The sequence below is a fragment of the Eremothecium cymbalariae genome, chromosome 4, assembly GCF_000235365.1.
Source record: "Eremothecium cymbalariae DBVPG#7215 chromosome 4, complete sequence".
Taxonomy (NCBI): domain Eukaryota; kingdom Fungi; phylum Ascomycota; class Saccharomycetes; order Saccharomycetales; family Saccharomycetaceae; genus Eremothecium; species Eremothecium cymbalariae.
The window spans coordinates 371,990-391,782 of NC_016452.1; the positions used below are offsets into that span (position 1 = coordinate 371,990).

At 37.4% G+C, this 19,793-nt stretch overlaps 10 protein-coding genes across 10 annotated transcripts; 6 read left to right on the forward strand and 4 right to left on the reverse strand.

Moving 5' to 3' along the window:
* Positions 1-616: 616 nt before the first annotated feature.
* On the forward strand, positions 617-2,824 carry SND1 (Snd1p; the record flags this gene model as incomplete). The annotated part of the gene is made up of 1 exon (XM_003646022.1): positions 617-2,824. One exon carries the CDS (start codon positions 617-619, stop codon positions 2,822-2,824), a length of 2,208 nt encoding a protein of 735 aa, XP_003646070.1.
* Positions 2,825-3,356: 532 nt separating this feature from the next.
* On the forward strand, positions 3,357-4,463 carry ERF2 (palmitoyltransferase ERF2; the record flags this gene model as incomplete). The annotated part of the gene is made up of 1 exon (XM_003646023.1): positions 3,357-4,463. The coding sequence occupies one exon, from the start codon at positions 3,357-3,359 to the stop codon at positions 4,461-4,463; it is 1,107 nt and encodes a 368-aa protein (XP_003646071.1).
* Positions 4,464-4,851: 388 nt separating this feature from the next.
* On the forward strand, positions 4,852-5,523 carry Ecym_4179 (PRELI/slowmo family protein; the record flags this gene model as incomplete). Its single annotated transcript, XM_003646024.1, has 1 exon — positions 4,852-5,523. One exon carries the CDS (start codon positions 4,852-4,854, stop codon positions 5,521-5,523), a length of 672 nt encoding a protein of 223 aa, XP_003646072.1.
* Positions 5,524-6,204: 681 nt separating this feature from the next.
* On the forward strand, positions 6,205-7,491 carry ATC1 (Atc1p; the record flags this gene model as incomplete). Its single annotated transcript, XM_003646025.1, has 1 exon — positions 6,205-7,491. One exon carries the CDS (start codon positions 6,205-6,207, stop codon positions 7,489-7,491), a length of 1,287 nt encoding a protein of 428 aa, XP_003646073.1.
* A 491-nt stretch (positions 7,492-7,982) lies between these two features.
* RPS31 (ubiquitin-40S ribosomal protein eS31 RPS31 fusion protein) lies at positions 7,983-8,441 on the reverse strand (the record flags this gene model as incomplete). Its single annotated transcript, XM_003646026.1, has 1 exon — positions 7,983-8,441. The coding sequence occupies one exon, from the start codon at positions 8,439-8,441 to the stop codon at positions 7,983-7,985; it is 459 nt and encodes a 152-aa protein (XP_003646074.1).
* A 275-nt stretch (positions 8,442-8,716) lies between these two features.
* PLP1 (Plp1p) lies at positions 8,717-9,352 on the reverse strand (the record flags this gene model as incomplete). The annotated part of the gene is made up of 1 exon (XM_003646027.1): positions 8,717-9,352. The coding sequence occupies one exon, from the start codon at positions 9,350-9,352 to the stop codon at positions 8,717-8,719; it is 636 nt and encodes a 211-aa protein (XP_003646075.1).
* Positions 9,353-9,619: 267 nt separating this feature from the next.
* On the forward strand, positions 9,620-12,115 carry SEC10 (exocyst subunit SEC10; the record flags this gene model as incomplete). The annotated part of the gene is made up of 1 exon (XM_003646028.1): positions 9,620-12,115. One exon carries the CDS (start codon positions 9,620-9,622, stop codon positions 12,113-12,115), a length of 2,496 nt encoding a protein of 831 aa, XP_003646076.1.
* Positions 12,116-12,269: 154 nt separating this feature from the next.
* CDC1 (putative lipid phosphatase CDC1) lies at positions 12,270-13,739 on the reverse strand (the record flags this gene model as incomplete). Its single annotated transcript, XM_003646029.1, has 1 exon — positions 12,270-13,739. The coding sequence occupies one exon, from the start codon at positions 13,737-13,739 to the stop codon at positions 12,270-12,272; it is 1,470 nt and encodes a 489-aa protein (XP_003646077.1).
* A 178-nt stretch (positions 13,740-13,917) lies between these two features.
* On the forward strand, positions 13,918-15,171 carry SAS4 (Sas4p; the record flags this gene model as incomplete). The annotated part of the gene is made up of 1 exon (XM_003646030.1): positions 13,918-15,171. The coding sequence occupies one exon, from the start codon at positions 13,918-13,920 to the stop codon at positions 15,169-15,171; it is 1,254 nt and encodes a 417-aa protein (XP_003646078.1).
* Positions 15,172-15,196: 25 nt separating this feature from the next.
* Positions 15,197-19,642, reverse strand: SCC2 (cohesin-loading factor complex subunit SCC2; the record flags this gene model as incomplete). The annotated part of the gene is made up of 1 exon (XM_003646031.1): positions 15,197-19,642. One exon carries the CDS (start codon positions 19,640-19,642, stop codon positions 15,197-15,199), a length of 4,446 nt encoding a protein of 1,481 aa, XP_003646079.1.
* Positions 19,643-19,793: the final 151 nt, after the last annotated feature.

Here is a 19,793-nt window from a genome sequence, read left to right on the forward strand (position 1 = left end):
CCTGCAAAAGATTATATATTGTATAACTGTGCATTTGTAGACACTATAATGGACATCTCTAGTGACCCACAACTGGGGCCTCGAGCAGCACGCAGCCTAACAAGAAGACCAGCTGTTTGTCACCACATCTTGCGTGGCTTAGGAATGCTCACGTGTCTATACCGTGGCAAATGACGTATGCATAAGCGTTTAGCTCATCTCGAATTAGCTGTTCTCGAGTGAAAACGGGATTTGACGATCCGTTTTGTTCCTTTAAACATATATAAAGTTTGCTAGTTTGTTAGAACATCTTATCTAAAGCAGGGAAAGTAATTGAAAAGCTAGGGTATAAAATTGGAGATTCCGTTTTGGGCGTATAATCCGAAATTCTCGAGTCCCATTAAGGTCACATTTTTTTGGAAAGTTGTGTGAAATCTCGGTAAGTGGGTACATATATCAGAAATATATATATATATTCTCCAGGAAACGGAAGGGATCGTGTCAGTTGGTAAAGAGGCAGGACGGCAGATAAACAAAATCCGGATTGTTTTTTGGTGAGTAGTGCTATTAGTGGTAATAACAATACAATAGCAGTTCAGAGTTTGAGGGATACATATACTCTCGTTGTGGTGTGAGAATGGCGCCTGTGTTGCCTGCAGTTAGTTCGCAGTCGAAGGTGAAGGTTAAAGCATTGGGGCGTTTGTTCTTGTTATCGTATTTCGACCCTGTTCCTGAAGATGTGGGTGAGATAGATGAATTTAAGGTTTATCTTTACATTGACATCCCGACTATCGATTACTACGATGATGAAATGACCCATGGGAAGATCAGCCGGATGAACAGGAAGTTTAAAATTCATAAAGTGAGGGAAGGCATCTTGTCTAGTTTTATGGGGTATAACGATACTATCTGGACTCGTCTGAAGCACGCGTCGATGTCGAAAAGGATCAATTTCAGCCTATGTGTTTGTTCTGGTGGTTCGCTACGATATGTTGAGTCGATCAAATATTTCATAGAGTCCTGTTGGTCTGAATTGTACGATTATCGAACCCAAATACAGATAAAGTTCCACGTCCAAACAACTCCTACGTCCCAAAAATGGTTCAATACATTTTTGGATAAGGATATTCTAGCTTCGAATGCTGTGGAGTTTACTCTCATAGAGTCTTACAGTGTTTTGACTAAAACATCGATACCATTTAAGCAGTACTACACAAAATTGAGCGATAAATTTACGAATCCTCAGAATCCTGCAGAATTAACATCTATCATTGTTGTCACAAACAATACAGGAGTGAGAGCGCTATTAACCATATTATCTGATAGACCATTAACAAGATATTTGCATCAACAGTCATTAGATGCTCTTAAAAACAACGCGGTTCGGCACAAGTCGAAACTTTTCGCAGATAGTATCATTAAATTAACGGATAGCAGTGAGGATGAAACATCCTTAAGCAGGACTTCTTCACAGTTGCTGTATTCACAAAACAGTTTTATTTCAACAGAAAAGTTCCAGACGAGGAAGCGGCCTTCGTCTCTGAATAAAAGAAGATTGTCTGATAAAATAGCGTTAACTGTTGAGCATGATTCTGTTAACACAAGTAGTACTATGACTTCCTCCTCATCCTTGGATGGTCTGGCAGCAGATGCTAAGAATTCCTCAGACCATTTTCGTGTGTTAGGTAAAGGTAATGGGTATGAGGATGATGATGATGCTAATGGTGATGGTGATGGTGAATGTGATGATGATGATGATGATGATGATGATGAAAATAATAATGATTGTAGTGATGATGATGATGACGAATTTGAAGATGACGACGAGCAGGAACTTGGAAGTTCTTCCGATGAAGATGGAATTAGTTTTTACGCTCCGAGTAAGTTGTCTCGTTCTGCAACAAACGATAATTTTATCTTTATTTCCTCTGCTAATAATAACAACAAAGAAATGTCCTCCGGTCGGAGATTCAGATCGTTGAGCCTGATGGATCCTCCTTCAAGAGCCCCCTTCGCTGCTCAACATGGGCCTTCTGTTATGGGAGATGAAATTTGTTCTTCAACGACAAATAACGAGTGGTATACGAACATCTACGTTCACGATGGTCACTTTGTTGAACCTTTGGTAACACCCCAAAGAAAACGTTCTAAGAAATCTCTCAAGAACGTTTGCTCATCTAATGGATTGATACCTCCGATATTCTACTCTAAATTATCATCTCCATCGTCGAGTGTTAGTAGTTCAGATTCGTCTTTGCATGATTTGAAGCTGCTACCTGGGACCTTCTCCAAGTTGTTGAATATTGGTATTCCAGAACCCAACTCCGGAGCGGATCCTACCTCAAACAGCAGCAATACGTTGTTTCAGAAAAACTTGATACACAAGTCTTTTGAAGAGGTTCGGAAACAACCCTCGATTCAACTATTCCAAACATTAGTTGGCCCAAACAGATTTGCCTTAAACTTTCAATCGAACAAACCTATTATTGCCGAAAGTACTTCTATAACAGATCAATCAGATAGTTTGACGTCTGGAGCTACTGATGATAGTGAAGCTAGCAACACAATTCACATGTCACATCAAGGCTCCGCTGGAACCTTATTAAGCGGGGATAAGGTTAATCAAACATTAAACAAATATAATTTACAAATATACGATATTAGTCGGGATGCAACAATACAAGAATCTGGGGATAAGAATAGTACTGTTGGTGATCAAATGCAGTCGATGTCTCCGGATACTACAACAGGACATAATTACAAGAAACCAAAGTTCACCTTAGATTTATATGATGACGATAACCTGACTAATGGAGCATGGGTGTTAGGTGCTAACAACAGATGAAATGGCGTTTTTTTTTCTGAGTAATTCTTTGATACTTGCTTTAATTTATCAATGATTAATTTATCTCCACTTTCCTTTAGTTGCAAAATAGGTAAGTAATTGGGAATGTGTTATATAGTAGCAGACTTTTTACAACAAAGTTAGGTAATAGCTGCTAATAGTGTAAACATTTATAAATAATAATACATATAGTATCTGCAACGATACTTGATTACTATTGGCAAATATATTTCCTGTAGTCTGAATCATTGTGTCAAATGTACGTATACATCTATTTATGTTTTTTGTTTCATTTGTAGATATTTCTATCAAACCGTACCAACGGGCAACGTTTTGATAACCTTGCAGCGTCCCAATATTATTTCGTCAGGATCATCAAAAAGCTTTCATAATTATGACAGCTGGCAAAAGTCAGAATAGTTAAGTCTAGTGACAGCCAAAAAAAGTTACTCCCAGCAGCATACATATAACTATTGTTGGTAGTCTTCATACCCAGTTATATCACCAGTGAGGTACTTTGTGACAATTTGGAATGCAAGATGGGGCTGTATACGAGAAGAGAAAAGGCAGGAAACCTTGCAGACAATACAGTAAGTCTGAGTCGTTTCCTAGCACAGTACAGAACAGCGACTCAATCATTATAAAAAGTGTACCGTGGTATACGAGGTTCCTCCGATGGACTGTAACCAGTGACCATACATTCCCGGCAGAAGAAACTTCTAAAAACTATCATTCACTAGCGCGGATCACGAACTATATCTTCTTTTTTGGGGGTCGTTTTAGGACGGTTTCAAACAATAAGAACCTGTTTGCCTGTGTTTTATTGTTACTTTTATTTCCTGTAATACTGTTTTCTATATGTGAGGTGCGCCATCTTTGGTATTCGACGAATACGAAGGCCACCGTTATCCTATTTTACTACTCATGGACATTATGCTTTCTTTCCTTCATAAAAACTGCGACCACGGACCCTGGAACGCTGCCTAGGAACATCCATCTTCCTCAACTACGAAACGATTACGAACTACCTTCTGAATACTATAGCATTATTACACTTCCCTCTTCATCTACAAATTCCCCAATACAGTTAAAATACTGTACCACATGTCGAATATGGAGGCCATTAAGAGCATCCCATTGCTCAACATGCAATAGCTGTATAATGACCTTTGACCATCACTGCATCTGGGTTAACAACTGCGTGGGCCAAAGAAACTATCGCTATTTCCTCACATTTATCTACAGCGCAGTACTCACTATTATCCTGCTGGTAATTAACTGCTCTGTCAGACTTTCTAAGGGCTCTCCAACAGCAAAAACCCCAAGCCTTTTATTGATATGTTACTGCGGTGTCGGCATCTGGTATCCACTAATCCTAGGCATATATCACATCTTCCTAGCAGGCACACAGCAGACGACACACGAATACCTCAAACTAATAAAATCGGGCAACCCTATCTGCCATAAGGTGGTCCCTACAGAAAATAACCCATTTCTTACTGACTCTTTCTTCAAGAACATGATTTTACTCATGTGCCAGCCAAGAGGACATAATGTTGTCAGTGCTAGGCATTACCATCGCCCAGGGGACTGGCGATTTGTTAAGCTTCCTCTACCCCATTCCTTCGAAAAGCTCTAAACCCGCCCCCACAGCCATAATGTACCAAAACCCCATCATTAAAAGGACTCCGAGCCTAGAGACACTCAAAAATACTACTCCCTAAAGCAATTATCCATCAAACCATTTGTAAGTCCATATAATCCTGCTGGTTTTGAGGCTATATTTACAGCCCAAACACCACATATAATTTCTTGTTCAGGCAGAAAGAGACTCAAAGTTCTCAAATGTGAAATTCTTTTTTTATTTCTTTTTTAGCTTAAAAATCTTGAAATATACAATTTTAACATATACTTATAAAAAGTCAGCAATTGTTTGTCATTCGATGAATAACAAATTCTGAAGTTCTGTTGCTGAGTGAAGGTTGAGTTTTGTGTTGGTTTCTGGTTTTTTTTTGTTATTATTATAGATGAAGTTGTTCCAAAATATTTATGAGTTTAATTATCCTTGGGAAGAGGTTACTGCTGCAAACTGGAAAAAGTATCCAAATGAGGTTTCAACACATGTAATCGCTACTGATGTTCTTAGGAGGGAGCTAGATGCCAGTGGGAAACGGTTGATTAGTGAACGGTTGATTACGGTGAAGCAATCGGTACCCCAGTGGATTATGATGTTGATAGGCAGTACGAATATTAGTTATGTTAGAGAGGTTTCGGTTGTTGATTTAGAGACGAAGACTTTGAATTTGAGGAGTTGTAATCTGACGTATTCTAATTTGCTGAAAGTGTTTGAGAATGTAACATACAGTCCTCATCCCGAGGATCCTCAGAATAAGACTTTATTCAAGCAGGAGGCGCAGATCACGGCGTATGCGCCATTTACTAGAGTATGCAACCAGTTAGAAGACTGGTCTGTGCAACGGTATCATGAAAATGCGGAGAAGGGTAAGCGAGGTTTTGAGACCGTTCTGTTGACTCTAAATAAGGGTTGGGGTCAGAGTGAAAAGTACATGGATGATATTGGCAACACAATTGTCGAAAAGGTTAATGAAACAGTTGATGACTTACTTGGGGTGGACTGCTCTTCCTCTATTATGAATAAATATTCCACTACTATCCGACTTGCCTTTCAAAAGGAGTGATTGATTAACTCTCTGAAAAAGGCAAAGCCGGTAGTACGGCACACAGCTGTTGGAAGGCTCTCCAGCTGACTTTGTTGATGTACCCAAATCTGTACTCGGCAACATATTTATGATAAAGACGCCCCAAAAAAATCTTTACAAATATATAAGAAGTGACTACTTTTTTTTCAATTCTACCTTATCAAACATCCAAAAGAGATTCACCTCCCTGTATTTGAATGCGTAATATACCATTTGCATGGCATTTGTTTTTTACTGTACATATAAACTAACTGTAAGATTCTGTGCCTACCTAACCTATATGCACAATATACCCCATATTCTAAGTTTTTAGTATTCATAAATAATTAAAAGTATTGTGAACTACTTAATGGAACCTCTTCCCTCCTGCTCCCGCTTTACCTCTCCCCTTCAAGGATATAAAGCTCTCCGTATGGATCTCCTGTTGCACTACCAACACGTGATATACTTTCCCGTTCAGAGAGCGCAGTTCCGAAATATCTAGATTTTTTTCCATCTTCTGAAAAATTTCATTTCAGCAGGCGATGAGCTTTAGGTATATTAGCTGTTCTCTATTCATGATCAACCGTTGTTAGGTAAAAATTAAGATCCATAGTCTCTAACAAAAGCTCAGGCTACTAAGCACAATATACAGCATTGTTATTGTAGGTTCACAAGGAAATGAGCGTTAAAGGTAGAAGTAAGGAACCACATTTGGAACTTGCGAATCCTGTTCATAGTCACGAGCGCAGTCACGAGCGCAGTCACATTTTGCATAACCAATCAGGTTCTTTAGAAGGCATGGCACAGCATGCGTTTCTCCAAGCTTCGCATTCTAGTCGCTCAGGTTTTAATATTGATGACGAAGAACACAATCTAGAATTGGAATTACACCGATTTTTATCGCAACACACTATTGGATCAGGTGGGGGGAATAATGGGAGTGGTAATCTCTCAAACCTTGGATCAATTACAGGTACCACCCCTGAGGTTTCCAACACCATTATAGAGCATAGAGATGAAATGGCCGAAGCTATTGAGAAAGCCATGGCTGAGATAGCATGTCCAGAGCTTTGGAACCAAGATCATTCGAATACAGAACATTCTGCAGGAAGTGAAGTACATTTGGACCAATTGACGATGGATGGTATATTAGGTAACGATGAGCCTTTTGTTACCATAAATCATACGATGAATGAAACGCACGCCGCTGGCGTGGATGATAAACACCATCACCCAACTCCAACCTCTTTGGTTCCAGGGATTGGCCCCAAACCAATCATACAACAATCAATGAATATGAACGCACGTCTAGGGACCGATACTCCACGTTCTATCGACATTAGTATGGAAGGACACAATACTCATACTATTTCAACACCTAATGACAAGCGAAAGCAAAGCTCTGATGCACCTCTCCAGGCCGCCCCAAAGAAGGTAAAGTTGTTCTATGATACCCTATCACCAGAGTCACTATCCCCGTTATCTGATAATAGTGACTTATTGAAAACGACAGACAGCAAAGGATCACGTACTCGGCATGTACAATTGAACTCTGAAGCCAGGGGGTCCGCTGCCACATCTAAAGATGGTGGTTCTAAATGCAATAACTCATTAACTGTTACTACTCCAAGAATAGACATTAATACTGTAACCCCTAAAACGAAACCACTTCCATCATTATCAGTATCACCGTCTTCACACGTCAGCCCAGGGAAATTAACAGATGAATTTACTATGCAGCAAGTCACAGAAACGAAGAAAAGGATCATCAACACCCACAAACTGATCTTGAATTTCAACTTTTTAAAAGATAGTTACACAAGATCATGCACAGAGTTAAAGAGAACAATGTTTAAGTTAAAGGAATCTGAATCACACAGGGCTGGATTGGTAAAAGAAAATGAACAATTGAAGAGGTTAGTACTAGAACTTAGTGAAAGGTTAGAAAGTTCAAATGAAACGTAGTCTCATTCTACATCCTCCCATGTATTTTGTTCAGCAAGCTGTCTATGGAATTAAACAAAATAGAAACGATTGATGAAAGAAATAGAGCGATAGGAACCATCCATCTCTCCATCCCATTAGCCATTACTTTAGTATTATTACATCATTATTATCATTATTTATTACTACCACTATTATTGTATATTTCTTTTTCACACCATAGTTTTTAAACATCACGTAGACGCAGCAACACACGCGACCACTGTATATTGCATATCTATTGGTCTGATCAAAAATATAGGATTCTTTGTAAAACATCCTATAGAATCTCATATTTATCCATACTTAGACGCTCCTCAGCTTGAATGTAGCTTTGCATATATGGTTGCCCAACTAATGTTGCAACTTCAACGCTCAGGAAACAGAGTAAGTAAACCCACAGAAAAAGAACTTTTATCTAAACACAATATATAACTAAATTATAGTATAGATACAGCATTGGCGTAAAGAGTTTAAGCCTGTTTCATGAAGGTGCTGTGACACTTACCACAGTAGTGACGAGTCTTGTGGTTAGCCAAGAAGATACCAGCACCACAGGTGTCGCTTGGGCATTCTCTTCTCAACTTGGTAACCTTTCCATCGTCATCAACGTTGAAGTAAGTCAAGATAGCCAACTTAACCTTCTTGTGCTTGTGCTTGATCTTCTTTGGAGTGGTGTAGACCTTCTTCTTTCTCTTCTTACCACCACCTCTTAGTCTCAAGACCAAATGCAAAGTGGATTCCTTTTGAATGTTGTAGTCAGACAAAGTTCTACCATCCTCCAATTGCTTACCAGCAAAAATCAATCTTTGTTGGTCTGGTGGGATACCTTCTTTGTCTTGGATCTTGGACTTGACATTGTCAATAGTGTCAGAAGATTCAACTTCCAAGGTAATAGTCTTACCGGTTAAGGTCTTGACGAAAATTTGCATCTTGGCTTGTCTGCAGATAGTGCTTCTTTCTTACCAGATACAGGTGTGACGATCTAAAATACAAAAAAGAACCACTGTTAAAGCTCTTATTCTGTCTGTATCAGGAGTGGCTTACAAGACGGGTGAAAGTTGCCAGTGATGGGATCAGAACTTGCGAGAGTACCTGAGTGCGTGATTGCGCGAGTGCGTCGTGGAAGATCATAAATATAAATCACGTGATAGTTATATTTTGCACCCTTACATTTTTAGTCTGATGTATGGGTGTTAGAAAGCAGTCACAAGTCTAGATCGCTGTCTGGCTCATCACGATAATGGTGACTATCAGAGCGAAGGCCATTAACATCACCTCTGGTAGCATTCTTGTAGTTCGTTTCGGATATTGACGGAATTACATCATACTTCTTGAGTCGTTCTTCAAGAGTGTATAAAGGGAAATTGTCTGGTTGGTTGCCTAATTGCTGAAAACCAATTATACGGTCGCGCTCTATGGCGTTAACGTAGGATAAAACGCAAGGCAAGATCTTGATGTTTAGCTTCTGGACCAAGAAGGGGCATTTATCCACACTTATACGCAGAAACTTGGTTGTCATATGTTTTGCAGCCAGTTCACGCAACTTGTCGTCCATTACAGAACACCTTCGGAATGTTTCCAGAAAGAAATGAATAACAACCCTGTTGAGTTTGGAAGTCATCTGCATGAGTTCACTTTCAGATTCCACAGTATGCACATATCCGTATTCCCCTTCTGAAGCATTCTTCTTAACCTCCTTTAAGTGGCGCGAAATCTCCTCGATTCTTTGTTCTCTGTATCTAAATATAAATGCATCGTCGTCCTCCAATGCGCTGATGACTTCATCTATAGAATCGGAGCTTGCAGTATCATTAGCTAGTTTGAAGTCATAATCTGCCATGGCACTTATTGGTATGTATTATCAAGCTCAATGGGTTCTCTGTGTGCTGTAGGTAGATGGACCAAAAGATATACCTTAACAGTTTATATTTATACGGATGTTTTGATTTTGGTTTCGCAGGCCGAAAAGCCTTACTTTCGTTTTAAAAAGAACCTTAAAAGTAGACAACGGGGGAGATCTTAGACTATTACACCATGGATTGCTTCTCTTGCACAAAAAAGTTGGTATTTTGAAGGCATTGAGAAGGGTTCCTGCATCTCTAACATCATGAATACAATATATGAGTTGGATAAACAATGGAAGAGGATGCTAACCTTGGAAAACTTCCTTGGTGGGTTAACTGTTAACGAGTTTGTTCAGGAATTAAGCAAGGAACATGATACATCTGCTGGTAATACAGGGCTCAGTACGGGTGGAAATCGTGATAGTACATTTGATCGCTTAGATCCAAAACCATATATTAGAACTTTTGAGTCTGTTTTAAGAGAGCTGAAGAAACTTAAGGTGCAATGTAATTCAAAAAAGGAACATCTAGAACAGCAGGTTACCGAAAGTGAACTAGCGCATGCGAAAAATGTTTTGCAGTTAAATGATATGTTCAAAGGCATAGTAGTCAACTACAATGTATTAGATGAAAAACTGAGCTCGGTTACTCAGGTTGTTTCCCCTCTCGGAGAAAGGTTGGAAAAGTCTATGAGGACTAAAAATGCATATGTCAAATCAGTGGAACTGGTGACTTATTACAACGAATTTTATACAAATAAGGGTTCTAAGAAATTAGAGCAGTTAAGAACTTCTCTGGATTGGAAACAAAAGGCTCAGGCAGCTGTTGTGGTTAAGCAGCTACTGATTTTGGCACGTAAGATTGATACTAAATCACTCTCTCAATCTATTGAAACGACTACATGTATTGAAAAATACTCAGAAGTTATGGAGACAGAATTACTAGATAACTTTAATTTGGCTTATCGTGAGAATGACTTTGATCAATTGAATGAAATTGCTGTAATTCTCAAACATTTTAATGGAGGCGTCAATATGATTCAAAGTTTCATAAAACAACACGAATTCTTCAATGATTTAGAATCAGTAAAACAGGATGAAGCAGACATGGCTGCTTTTGCTGCCCCTAATATGACAGAAAAATTAACCAATGCTGAAATACATGATATGTTTTATCCACAGTCACTGGTTAAAAATTTAAACGAAATGAAGAGCGTTATTAAAGCAGAATCAATAATTGTTAAAAAGGTATTTGAGGATAGAGCGCCAAATGTCATGAAGCTGTTTCTTCAGCATCTTATGGAAAAAATGGTGGAGCCAAAAGCCACTCTGTTTCTTAATACTTCTATGACTATTTCTAACCTTGCTTATCTCAGAACGCTACATGCAGTTTATTCATTAATTAATCAGTTCATCAAAGATGTGTCGGAATGCCTCATTGAATTAAACTTCGACAAAGATAACCTACTCTCCAACACTTTAGACCAATGCTTTAACGATATATTTTCTAAAATTGTTTTTGATAGGTCAAAGTATTTTGATGTTGAAAAGAAATGTCTAGAGAGTATATTAGTTCATATGGCTTCAGAATTTAATATTTACCACGAAAAAGATATTAAGTACAGAACGCTATCTAACAAGTTGTCTTCAAATAAAGACGTTAAAGCTGAGTTAGGTATGTTATCTGTACCAGGAACAAACAGCAGGCTATCAAAAGTTAATAGTTTCATTAGAAGCCATTTAGAAAGGGATAGGAAGGGAATATCGAAATCTCCAACTTTAAAGCAATCAACTGAGAGCACACCTCCCCCAGAATCCGGAGATCTCACACATGATGAAGATCCATTGTGCACGCTTTCATATCTCGATACCATGCTAAAGTGCGCAGTGGAGTCTCTAGCACGCATGATGGAACTAATTCCTACGAATTCAAGTGATTTCTGTCTGGAACTAGTTGAGGTAATGATGTTTGGTCTGGTCAGTTCCTATGTAGAATCTGCACTCGAAACTGCTTATACTCAATTAACTCGTCTGGATGCGTTCCAAGATACTGAATTAAATCTTTCCTACTTGAAGTATGTTTCAAGGACTACTGAAATGTTGAGTTTAATATCTGCTTCAATTAAAGCCATTATCATTCCATTGCTGAACAACTCTCCTCAAGCTAAGAAGAGTGTAATCAAGTTGTCTAACGCTTATCTAAGAAGGTCAGAGGTTGCCATTAATATTATACTAGATGATACAGTTCTATTCCTAGATCAAAAGTTTAACCATGTATTGTCTAAACAGAATAAGAAAGATTTTATTCCAAGATCTCAGGAATTATTAGATCAAGATACCATACCGGGTGCTGAATTAGTTGCAGTGTTGCACGCAATACATACGCAAGTATTACGTCATTTAAAAAATGGTAACCTGGAAAGTTTTTTGATTGAAGTAGGTAACGTACTATATGAAAAGTTGTTAGACCACTACAAAAAGTTTCAAGTTAGCTCCATTGGTGGCGTTATAGTAACTAAGGATATCATCGGATATCAAAATATAATTGAGGAATGGGGTATTGCAGAATTAGATGAGAAATTTGCTCTTCTGAGAGAGCTGGCCAACTTATTCACCGTTCAGCCAGATTTGTTGGAATCTTTGACTAACGAGGGGAGATTGGTTTCTATGGAGCGGAAAATCGTGACCGAATATATCTCCAGAAGGGAAGATTTTAACAACGATAGCTTTAGATCTAAATTCGGGATCAATTTGATGTGAAAAGCATCAATTGTTTATTGGGGTGCGGTTGTTTATCTGTTTTGTTACACAGTATTAAAATAAAACTTTTTAGTGGTTCTTAATGATGGGGATTAGATGTAGCCATGAAAGTACCCCGGTTCATTAAGAGCACTCTGCGTTATTATCGATGAAACTAAATAGATTTATAATGGTAGGCAAATGTAATCAAAACTAACGACAATAACAGTCCAGAGTTTAGAAAAAAGGCCTTCGGATCAACTCTTTCATTAACTAAATAGTTCGAATGTCGTTTGATGACGTTAAGGTTGTAACTATCATCCTTTTTGTTAGAAATTGGTAGCAACGCGCCTTTGATATCCCCAAAGTAATCGTTCAACCTAACACCCACTTTCTTATTAAATGAAGAAGGGAAAAAGTTCATCCATATCATTATTCCTAAAGAAATAACCAGATGCAATAAATACATCGTGAACGGTTTGTATGGATTTGGTAGGTAACATATTTTTGTCTTGAAAGTAGCATGGTTTGTTTCGAGTTCAATTGATTTGGATAATTCATTCTGTTGTGGATTATACAAAGATAGTAATTCTATGGCTGGTCGTTTAATACCCATATTCATAGCACACGATTTAACAGTTATTTCCTCAACCATGACCGATTCTCCGTTAGCTGTATATGAATGATTAATGTGGCAATAGTCATGGTCATCCCCGGAAAAAACCATTGATGGTTGGGTTTTGGATAATATCATACTAGTTAATTCTTCATCTATTAGTGTCTGATACTGTTCACCTTTCTCATAAGGAAATGGGTTCTTCGATTCTCGCTCAGGGCCACAGGCATCTTTTCCAGGGTTTCGCCATAGGGGTACATGTGTTAATAATATCCTAGGATACTTCTGGTCATTAATATTAAACGAGTCCAAGAACTCTCTTGGTATTCTTGAAATTTTTTCGTCATTTCTATTAGATAACGACACGCTATCCAATAAAACAAAGGTGTGATTTCCAATATTATGCTTTGATGAAGTATCACCAAAAAAAGCTGTAAACCTCTTTAAACTAGATTCTATGACATCATTGCCAAATCCTATATCATGATTCCCAGGTAAGGACATAACAGTGTATATATTTGGTCTTTTGTCAAAGATTTTATTGAATCGTTTGTATTCTTGGCCCCAATAATCTTGTTTCCATTTTCTACCGCCATCAAAGAGATCCCCAAGGAAAAATACGGAGTCTGGATCCAAATATGCATGCATATACAACCAATTCTTTCGATGATAATTGTCCAAAATCTGTTGTGTGAACCAGTTAATTATGCGAGGTCTACCTGGATAAGAATGTGCATCCATAATCTGCGGGTCCGCTAACAAAGCTGTCCTATGTGGAATGTCCCCTCGATTCCAGGGTTCCCATAAACTCCAATCGCATTTAGACATAGCTCTTCCAATAACAGTTCTTTCATAGTAGTGAATTAACGCAAACCATGTTACCCATAAAAACATAATGTACCTCAAATAAATCTTATTCCCCCTTAATGAACGAAACCAACCCCCTCGTCTACCCTGACGTACTTTTGGCTGAAGAGAGAACTCCTCTGCCTTTATTTTATGACCTCTATATCTATTTCTAGAGCTCATTGATCCCAGACATATAGTATTAGACCTCCTAGCAATGTCTGGTTTGCTCTTGTATACTGTTGCTATGTAATTAGTAGAGGGCGAAAAGCTTTGAAAAACATTTAATTGTCAATGGTGGAAAGCAGGGATCATTTTACCGCAATCACAGGAGATAATCAAAAGAGCGTTCGTAAGCGTTATGACAGGTCGAAGGGTGCTGAGGTCTAAGATGAAAGCTGGTGCTTTTGCTGCAGATGATGATGAGAAGTTTAATTTCGATATCCAAGAATATGAAATTGATCCGTTTAAACCTTTGAAGGTGGTACATAAATCCAAGAGCCCTGTTAAGAAGAACAATGGCGAAGATGTTTTAAACACTAGAGAGAAAATTAAACAAATGCATTTGAACATTGACAAGGTTACCTTAGATGATATTACTAAACAAAGTAAATGTTTTCTTGTGTGCGACAGTGACGAGCCTTACGAGGCGTATCATAAGAAGATGTTTAAGCAGGAGACACGAATGATAAACGATGATAAAATTGAATCGGAAAATGAGGCAGAAAGATTGCAACACATATATGAGACACTGGATATGTTGGGATGGGAGAAAGTGCTTGCACAAGTAACAGTGATTCGTGATGTTGATGATCAGAAGGAATTAAAGACTAAAAGGGAATTGACCAAGCTTGCTATTCAAGATATGCTTTCTAAATTCCAGGATATGAAAAGAAGGATAAGCATGCAGTCGAGGAATAGTAGGCATGGGATGTATAATGTTGCTTCTAATCCCCTACTCCTATACAGTAATCTTGATCGTAGTCTCGTCTACGGTTACAGTAGCTCGTCAGACGAAGAAGAAGACTGTATGACTATTGATCAAATAAGACAGCATAGGAAGACCTCAAGAGAGAAGAAATTTGGTGGATCATTAGTCATTCAGTTATCTGCAAGTGCACGATCTAATGCACGTTATGCAATTATAGCGGAGCCATTGAGGTCACCATATGTTATAAAATATACCAAAGATGAGAGGGATTATTATAAAAAGAAGCTAGATGATTCTCTTTCTAGATTCAACTTCTTAGGGCCACTGCCTGACCAACTTGCTGTTTTCAAAGAGAAAAATTCTATTTCATTAATTCTAGAACCTAAAGCTTTAAGACCTATGTCAGCCAATGAATCTGATGGGCCCTCTCAAAATTCTCTATCGACTATTGATCAGATAAGGAAATTCAGAGTTACAGATACGCATTCTGCTGATTCATCAGTGTCGGATATTAACCCACCTTCTTCCCCTATAGCAGCTAATAATACCTCACAATCTGTTATAAATATCTTACCGGTAAAGAGGAACGGGTCTACAAGTGAAAAGTCTTCTACAGGTAGTAAACGTCTTCACGATCTAATGATAAAGAACTCATTAACTGATATCACTCCAAGTCTATGCTGAATTTCACCTTTATTAGTGGTATAGTTTAAACATCATCCGAGCTTATAGCGTTGATATAGTTTTCACAGAATTCCTTAGTGTTGAACGGACTCTCATAGCCAAGGAATATCGAATCCTTCTGTAGAGTTTCTGATGTGCCATTAAGAACGGGAACTATTTTATTTTTTAGGTCGTCTTCATCTGATGTTCCAATTGACAATAGCTTAGTTTCAGATAAGTGGTATTTCTCAAACAGAAATCTTCTGAATTCCTTAATAGCAAGTTTCGCCACAATCAAACTAGAAAGTTCGCTAGTATTCTCTGAAGAGTTTTGGAATTCTGGAATCCTATCGGAAATAATATCCTTAAGATTATCTGACAAAATATCTATAGATTTGATCATTTCATAAACTTCATATTGGTTGTCATAATATATGATGGATAAATTATGGACCAAGAACGTAACATTAGAACCAAAAATTTGACCTAAGGCATTTCTGCTCGAAAGCAAATTAAGAAAGACCCTCTTAACTGATTTCAGAAATTTCGATTTATTTTTTTTATTTGTCGACATCAGTTCTTGTATCCTCCTTAAAAATCCTGAATCTTCATAATATTGAAGAGGTCGTGACTTGATTGCATATTCTGATCCTAGTTTGATTCCCTGGCCCAATCCATTGAAGACCATACTCTCATATCCTTGAAATAGCTCCATAAGCATCTCATAGGCTAAATTTCTCATATAGGTATTTGGAGAGGCCATCAATGCAATCACCGTCGGTATGCATAATGATGGGTTTGTATAGCCATACCTTAGAATCAATTTGAGAAAACGTATCGCAACTAGTGCATTGCTTAGATCAGTGATCAAACAAATGTCTAAAATTTTTTCCAGGTATCTGGAAACCAGAGCGGAACAAATACCATCATTAAGTGACTCCATTTTATTAGTTAAAAGCACCATCTTTCTCAACTCCTCATTAGATGAAACAGTCCCGTTTACTCCAGCCAGCTTTATTGATCTCTTCTCTTCTGCTAGGAAGAAGTCATATAGACTTTCTAAAACAACTAATTGGATATCTAGAGGACCCTTTTCAAATTCAACATCTAAGACTGTTAACACATGCCTTGAGTTAAACAGCTTAGGATATTTAGATGCAATTTTGACCAAATTTTTAGTAGCTATTCTCCTTATAACATGGTTGATTCCTTCTTTTGTAAACATTAACAAACACTTAGTGACATATTCAAAAACTCTTTCCTTAGATTTCAAATTGGGAAACTTCTCTTCGGTATTTTCAAAACTACAGAACCTAGCAAACCCCGTTGCCAGGTATAATAGCCTCTGTAGTTTGCCATCAGGCATAACGGATGAAGGGTCTTTTGTAACACTGTTTATATACGGTGTCAACTGGCCCAAGCAAGATGCACAGGCTTTGCAAATTCTGGTATCATCTTTCCTGTGTACTGTTAGTGACCACGCTAGGGGAATGGCCTCATCCAATTCCTTTACATTCATCTTAGGCAATCTGGAAAGTATTGTCGTTTCAAGATCATATAGGAATCTTGGTTTAAAATTAGACAGCTTCTCAAAGCTGCTTCTGTAAACGCGCAGAATATTCAATTGAAAATCTGATTTATTGTCAGCGTGAAGGTAAGGATATAATGAGGCGATTTGTTCCTTGGTGACAAAAGGCTCATCACAGCATGAAATTATAGATAATAATTTCATTATACTTCTTCCTTCTGTGGAGTCCGTAACATTATTATTCTCATCTGACTGCTGTTCTATAGCCATTTCTATAATATGATCAGTTAATATCTGTAAGGATTCTATGATCTTATTGTATTCTTCATGGATGTGTAAGTGTTTATTCAAAATATAAAAAACCAAAAATTGTTCAAATAATTCACGAGACTTTTCACTAGACGAAACTACCTGTGAAATAACTTTTATTGATTCTTCACATTTGGGAGTATAAATATTTGGGTTTCTTTCTGAGTCATGAATTGATAATAACCACCTTTTCAATAATTCTGATCTCGCAATGTCAATAATAACATCTTCTTCGTCCTCTATTCTTCGGAGCACACGGTTTGCAACATAAGCTTTAATAGTAAGATCGTCGGTATCATCATATATTTTCAAGTTCATTTTCAACACATGTTTTCTGACAAGCACACTGTCATCGCTATAGTTAACATTAATATGTTCGTAGAATTGAGTATAATCAGAACCTAACTCAATTAACTCCAATATTGCATCCTTTACAAGCGGGGAAGAATCCTGCAGTCTACACTGAATCGTTTCTTTGACAATAGGTGTGGATAGCATGTTCTTATCCTTAGAAATTAGCAACGCCAAACAACGAATGGCTCCTGATCTTAATTTTACTTTTTGTCTATCCAACAAAGAGAGTACTAAATTAAGATATGGTTCATACGCATTAACCAAATCGGAAGTAAATAACGTACAGGCATACATTGAATCTAGATCAGTCGTGTTTACATTCTCCATTTTAACTGGATTAGAATGTATTTCCTTAATAATGGAACATAACTTGTCATTCAACTTGGAATTCCATAGTTCAGAGTCTTTATCAAATTCCATCAGCTTTACCAGTGCTGTCACTTGCTTGCTCCATAAGAATTTTATAGAATTCAAAGGCTTCTTGGTACTCTTGCAATATAAAATACATCTTTCGAAGGCGTCTATTAATGTATTAATATGTTCAGGATAATTGAAAATCTTAATCAGGTTATTATCTTCTTCAGGTTTTGCCGATTGTCTAATGTCAAGTATTTTACTGCCAATGCATCCTATTTCGTGTAAAGCAAGAGATTCAACGTTAATAGAGTTTTGGGATTGAGGATTAAAGACTAGAAATAATTTTTTTAAAAGTGGTGCTAGTATGACATCCGAGATAGGCCAATTTGGTAACATGACTATAGATGTTAAATCACAAACAAAATGATCAAGTACAATTCTGTATTTTGAAATATTCGAAAACGTTTTTTTTAATATTGTTTCTATAATGTAATCTATGGCAATATCCAAATCTAGCTTTGTCCCATTGTAGTGCGTAATTACATCCTTCAGTTGTTCTTTGTCCAAATTATCTAACTTAGAGCAATAATCGTAGTTATTCCAGACCTGTAAAACAGAAAGTAAAGTGAAAGTAAAGTGAGTGATATAGATAGATTTTGCAATATTTTTCATCCTCTTCTGAGATCTAGTGGTTGGCAAATTATCCAGATGTGAAAGAAGTTCGTCAATGACAAACATTCGTTGTTCAGGGAACTTTTCAAATATCATTTCAATACTCTGGATTGAGACAGTTTTCACATTTTCAATCTGGTTCTGAACTAGAACTGTGTTTGAGTTATGAGACCAATTGGCCATTATTAACTCTGAGAACATATAAACCAATTTAGTAACAAAACTCTCATCAAGTGTTGGTCTCTTTGAAATGTATATTGGAAATAAACTCAATGTAGAATGTAGAGATGATAAGGTATTTTCAACATTTTTAGAGCCAATTTCAAACTCATCATGTAAATTTTCAATAACAGATATCAAAAATTCAATAGGTACTACCATATATTGCTCTAGATATAACCTCATGTCATTTTGATCTAATAGAAAAATTAGAAAAACAATTATGGAGGATTCGAAAGCAAAGGATTGATAGTCAAACAGTTCGTCCTTGATTTCAATTTTTTCTTTTGCAATAGAAATATTGTTTATGCAGACATCCATGATTCTTTGAATAAATGAAATGTTTAAAGTAGCCCATACAGAAGGAGTAGTTAAAATATTCCGGAAAACTACATGTAGTTTTCCAAGGCACTGTTTTGACAGCATAAAGGCATTTCCACTGTCCAATGGGATCCAGTATTCTAAATCTCCAAGCTGTGCAGACGCTTCATCAGTTCCAACATACTCCATTAAGACCATTAATTCCTTCAAATATTGAGTTCCCAAGGATACTTGGTTTAAAGATATAGATGAGTTTGAATTTAGTAGTTTCTCCTTTTTGACCATCTCAACCATTTCAATCTTGTCGGAGAAAACATCATGATTTCTCTTTATAGCATTGGACATAGGGCTTTCAATAACTGCTTCTGATTCTACCATTGCCGTTATGGATAGGCATGTTTCAGCCAAGTTACTTAAATCATCCGAAGTAGAACCCTGATTCACTCCTTCCGAAAGTTTATTTAGGTTGCACCCTCTAGGGCGCTTGAACTTCAAGGTTTTCAAGTCATTTGATTTATTGGAACCGACGCTTATAGGATGTGAATCGTCCAATAGTTCAGCTGGGATTGGTTCGAAAGCATCTGCTGCTTCTAACTGTAATGATAACGAGATAGGATCTGAAATTAGCTTCGACAATTCATTCTTCGGTACCAAATGGTTTAATGGCTGATGTGCTAGTGCTTCAGCAACTCTTTTTGGAATTTCAGTATCTTCACCTGGAAAACTTGACATAGCCGCCACCGTTTATATGCTTAAATTGCATAAGCACTTAAAATAAGTATGAAGTATATTCTTATGATGCAGATTTTATCGCTGCAAACAAACGCAAATGTTCCGGAGCTTGCAATGGTCGTCGTTATATGATGCCCTGGTTACTTTACTC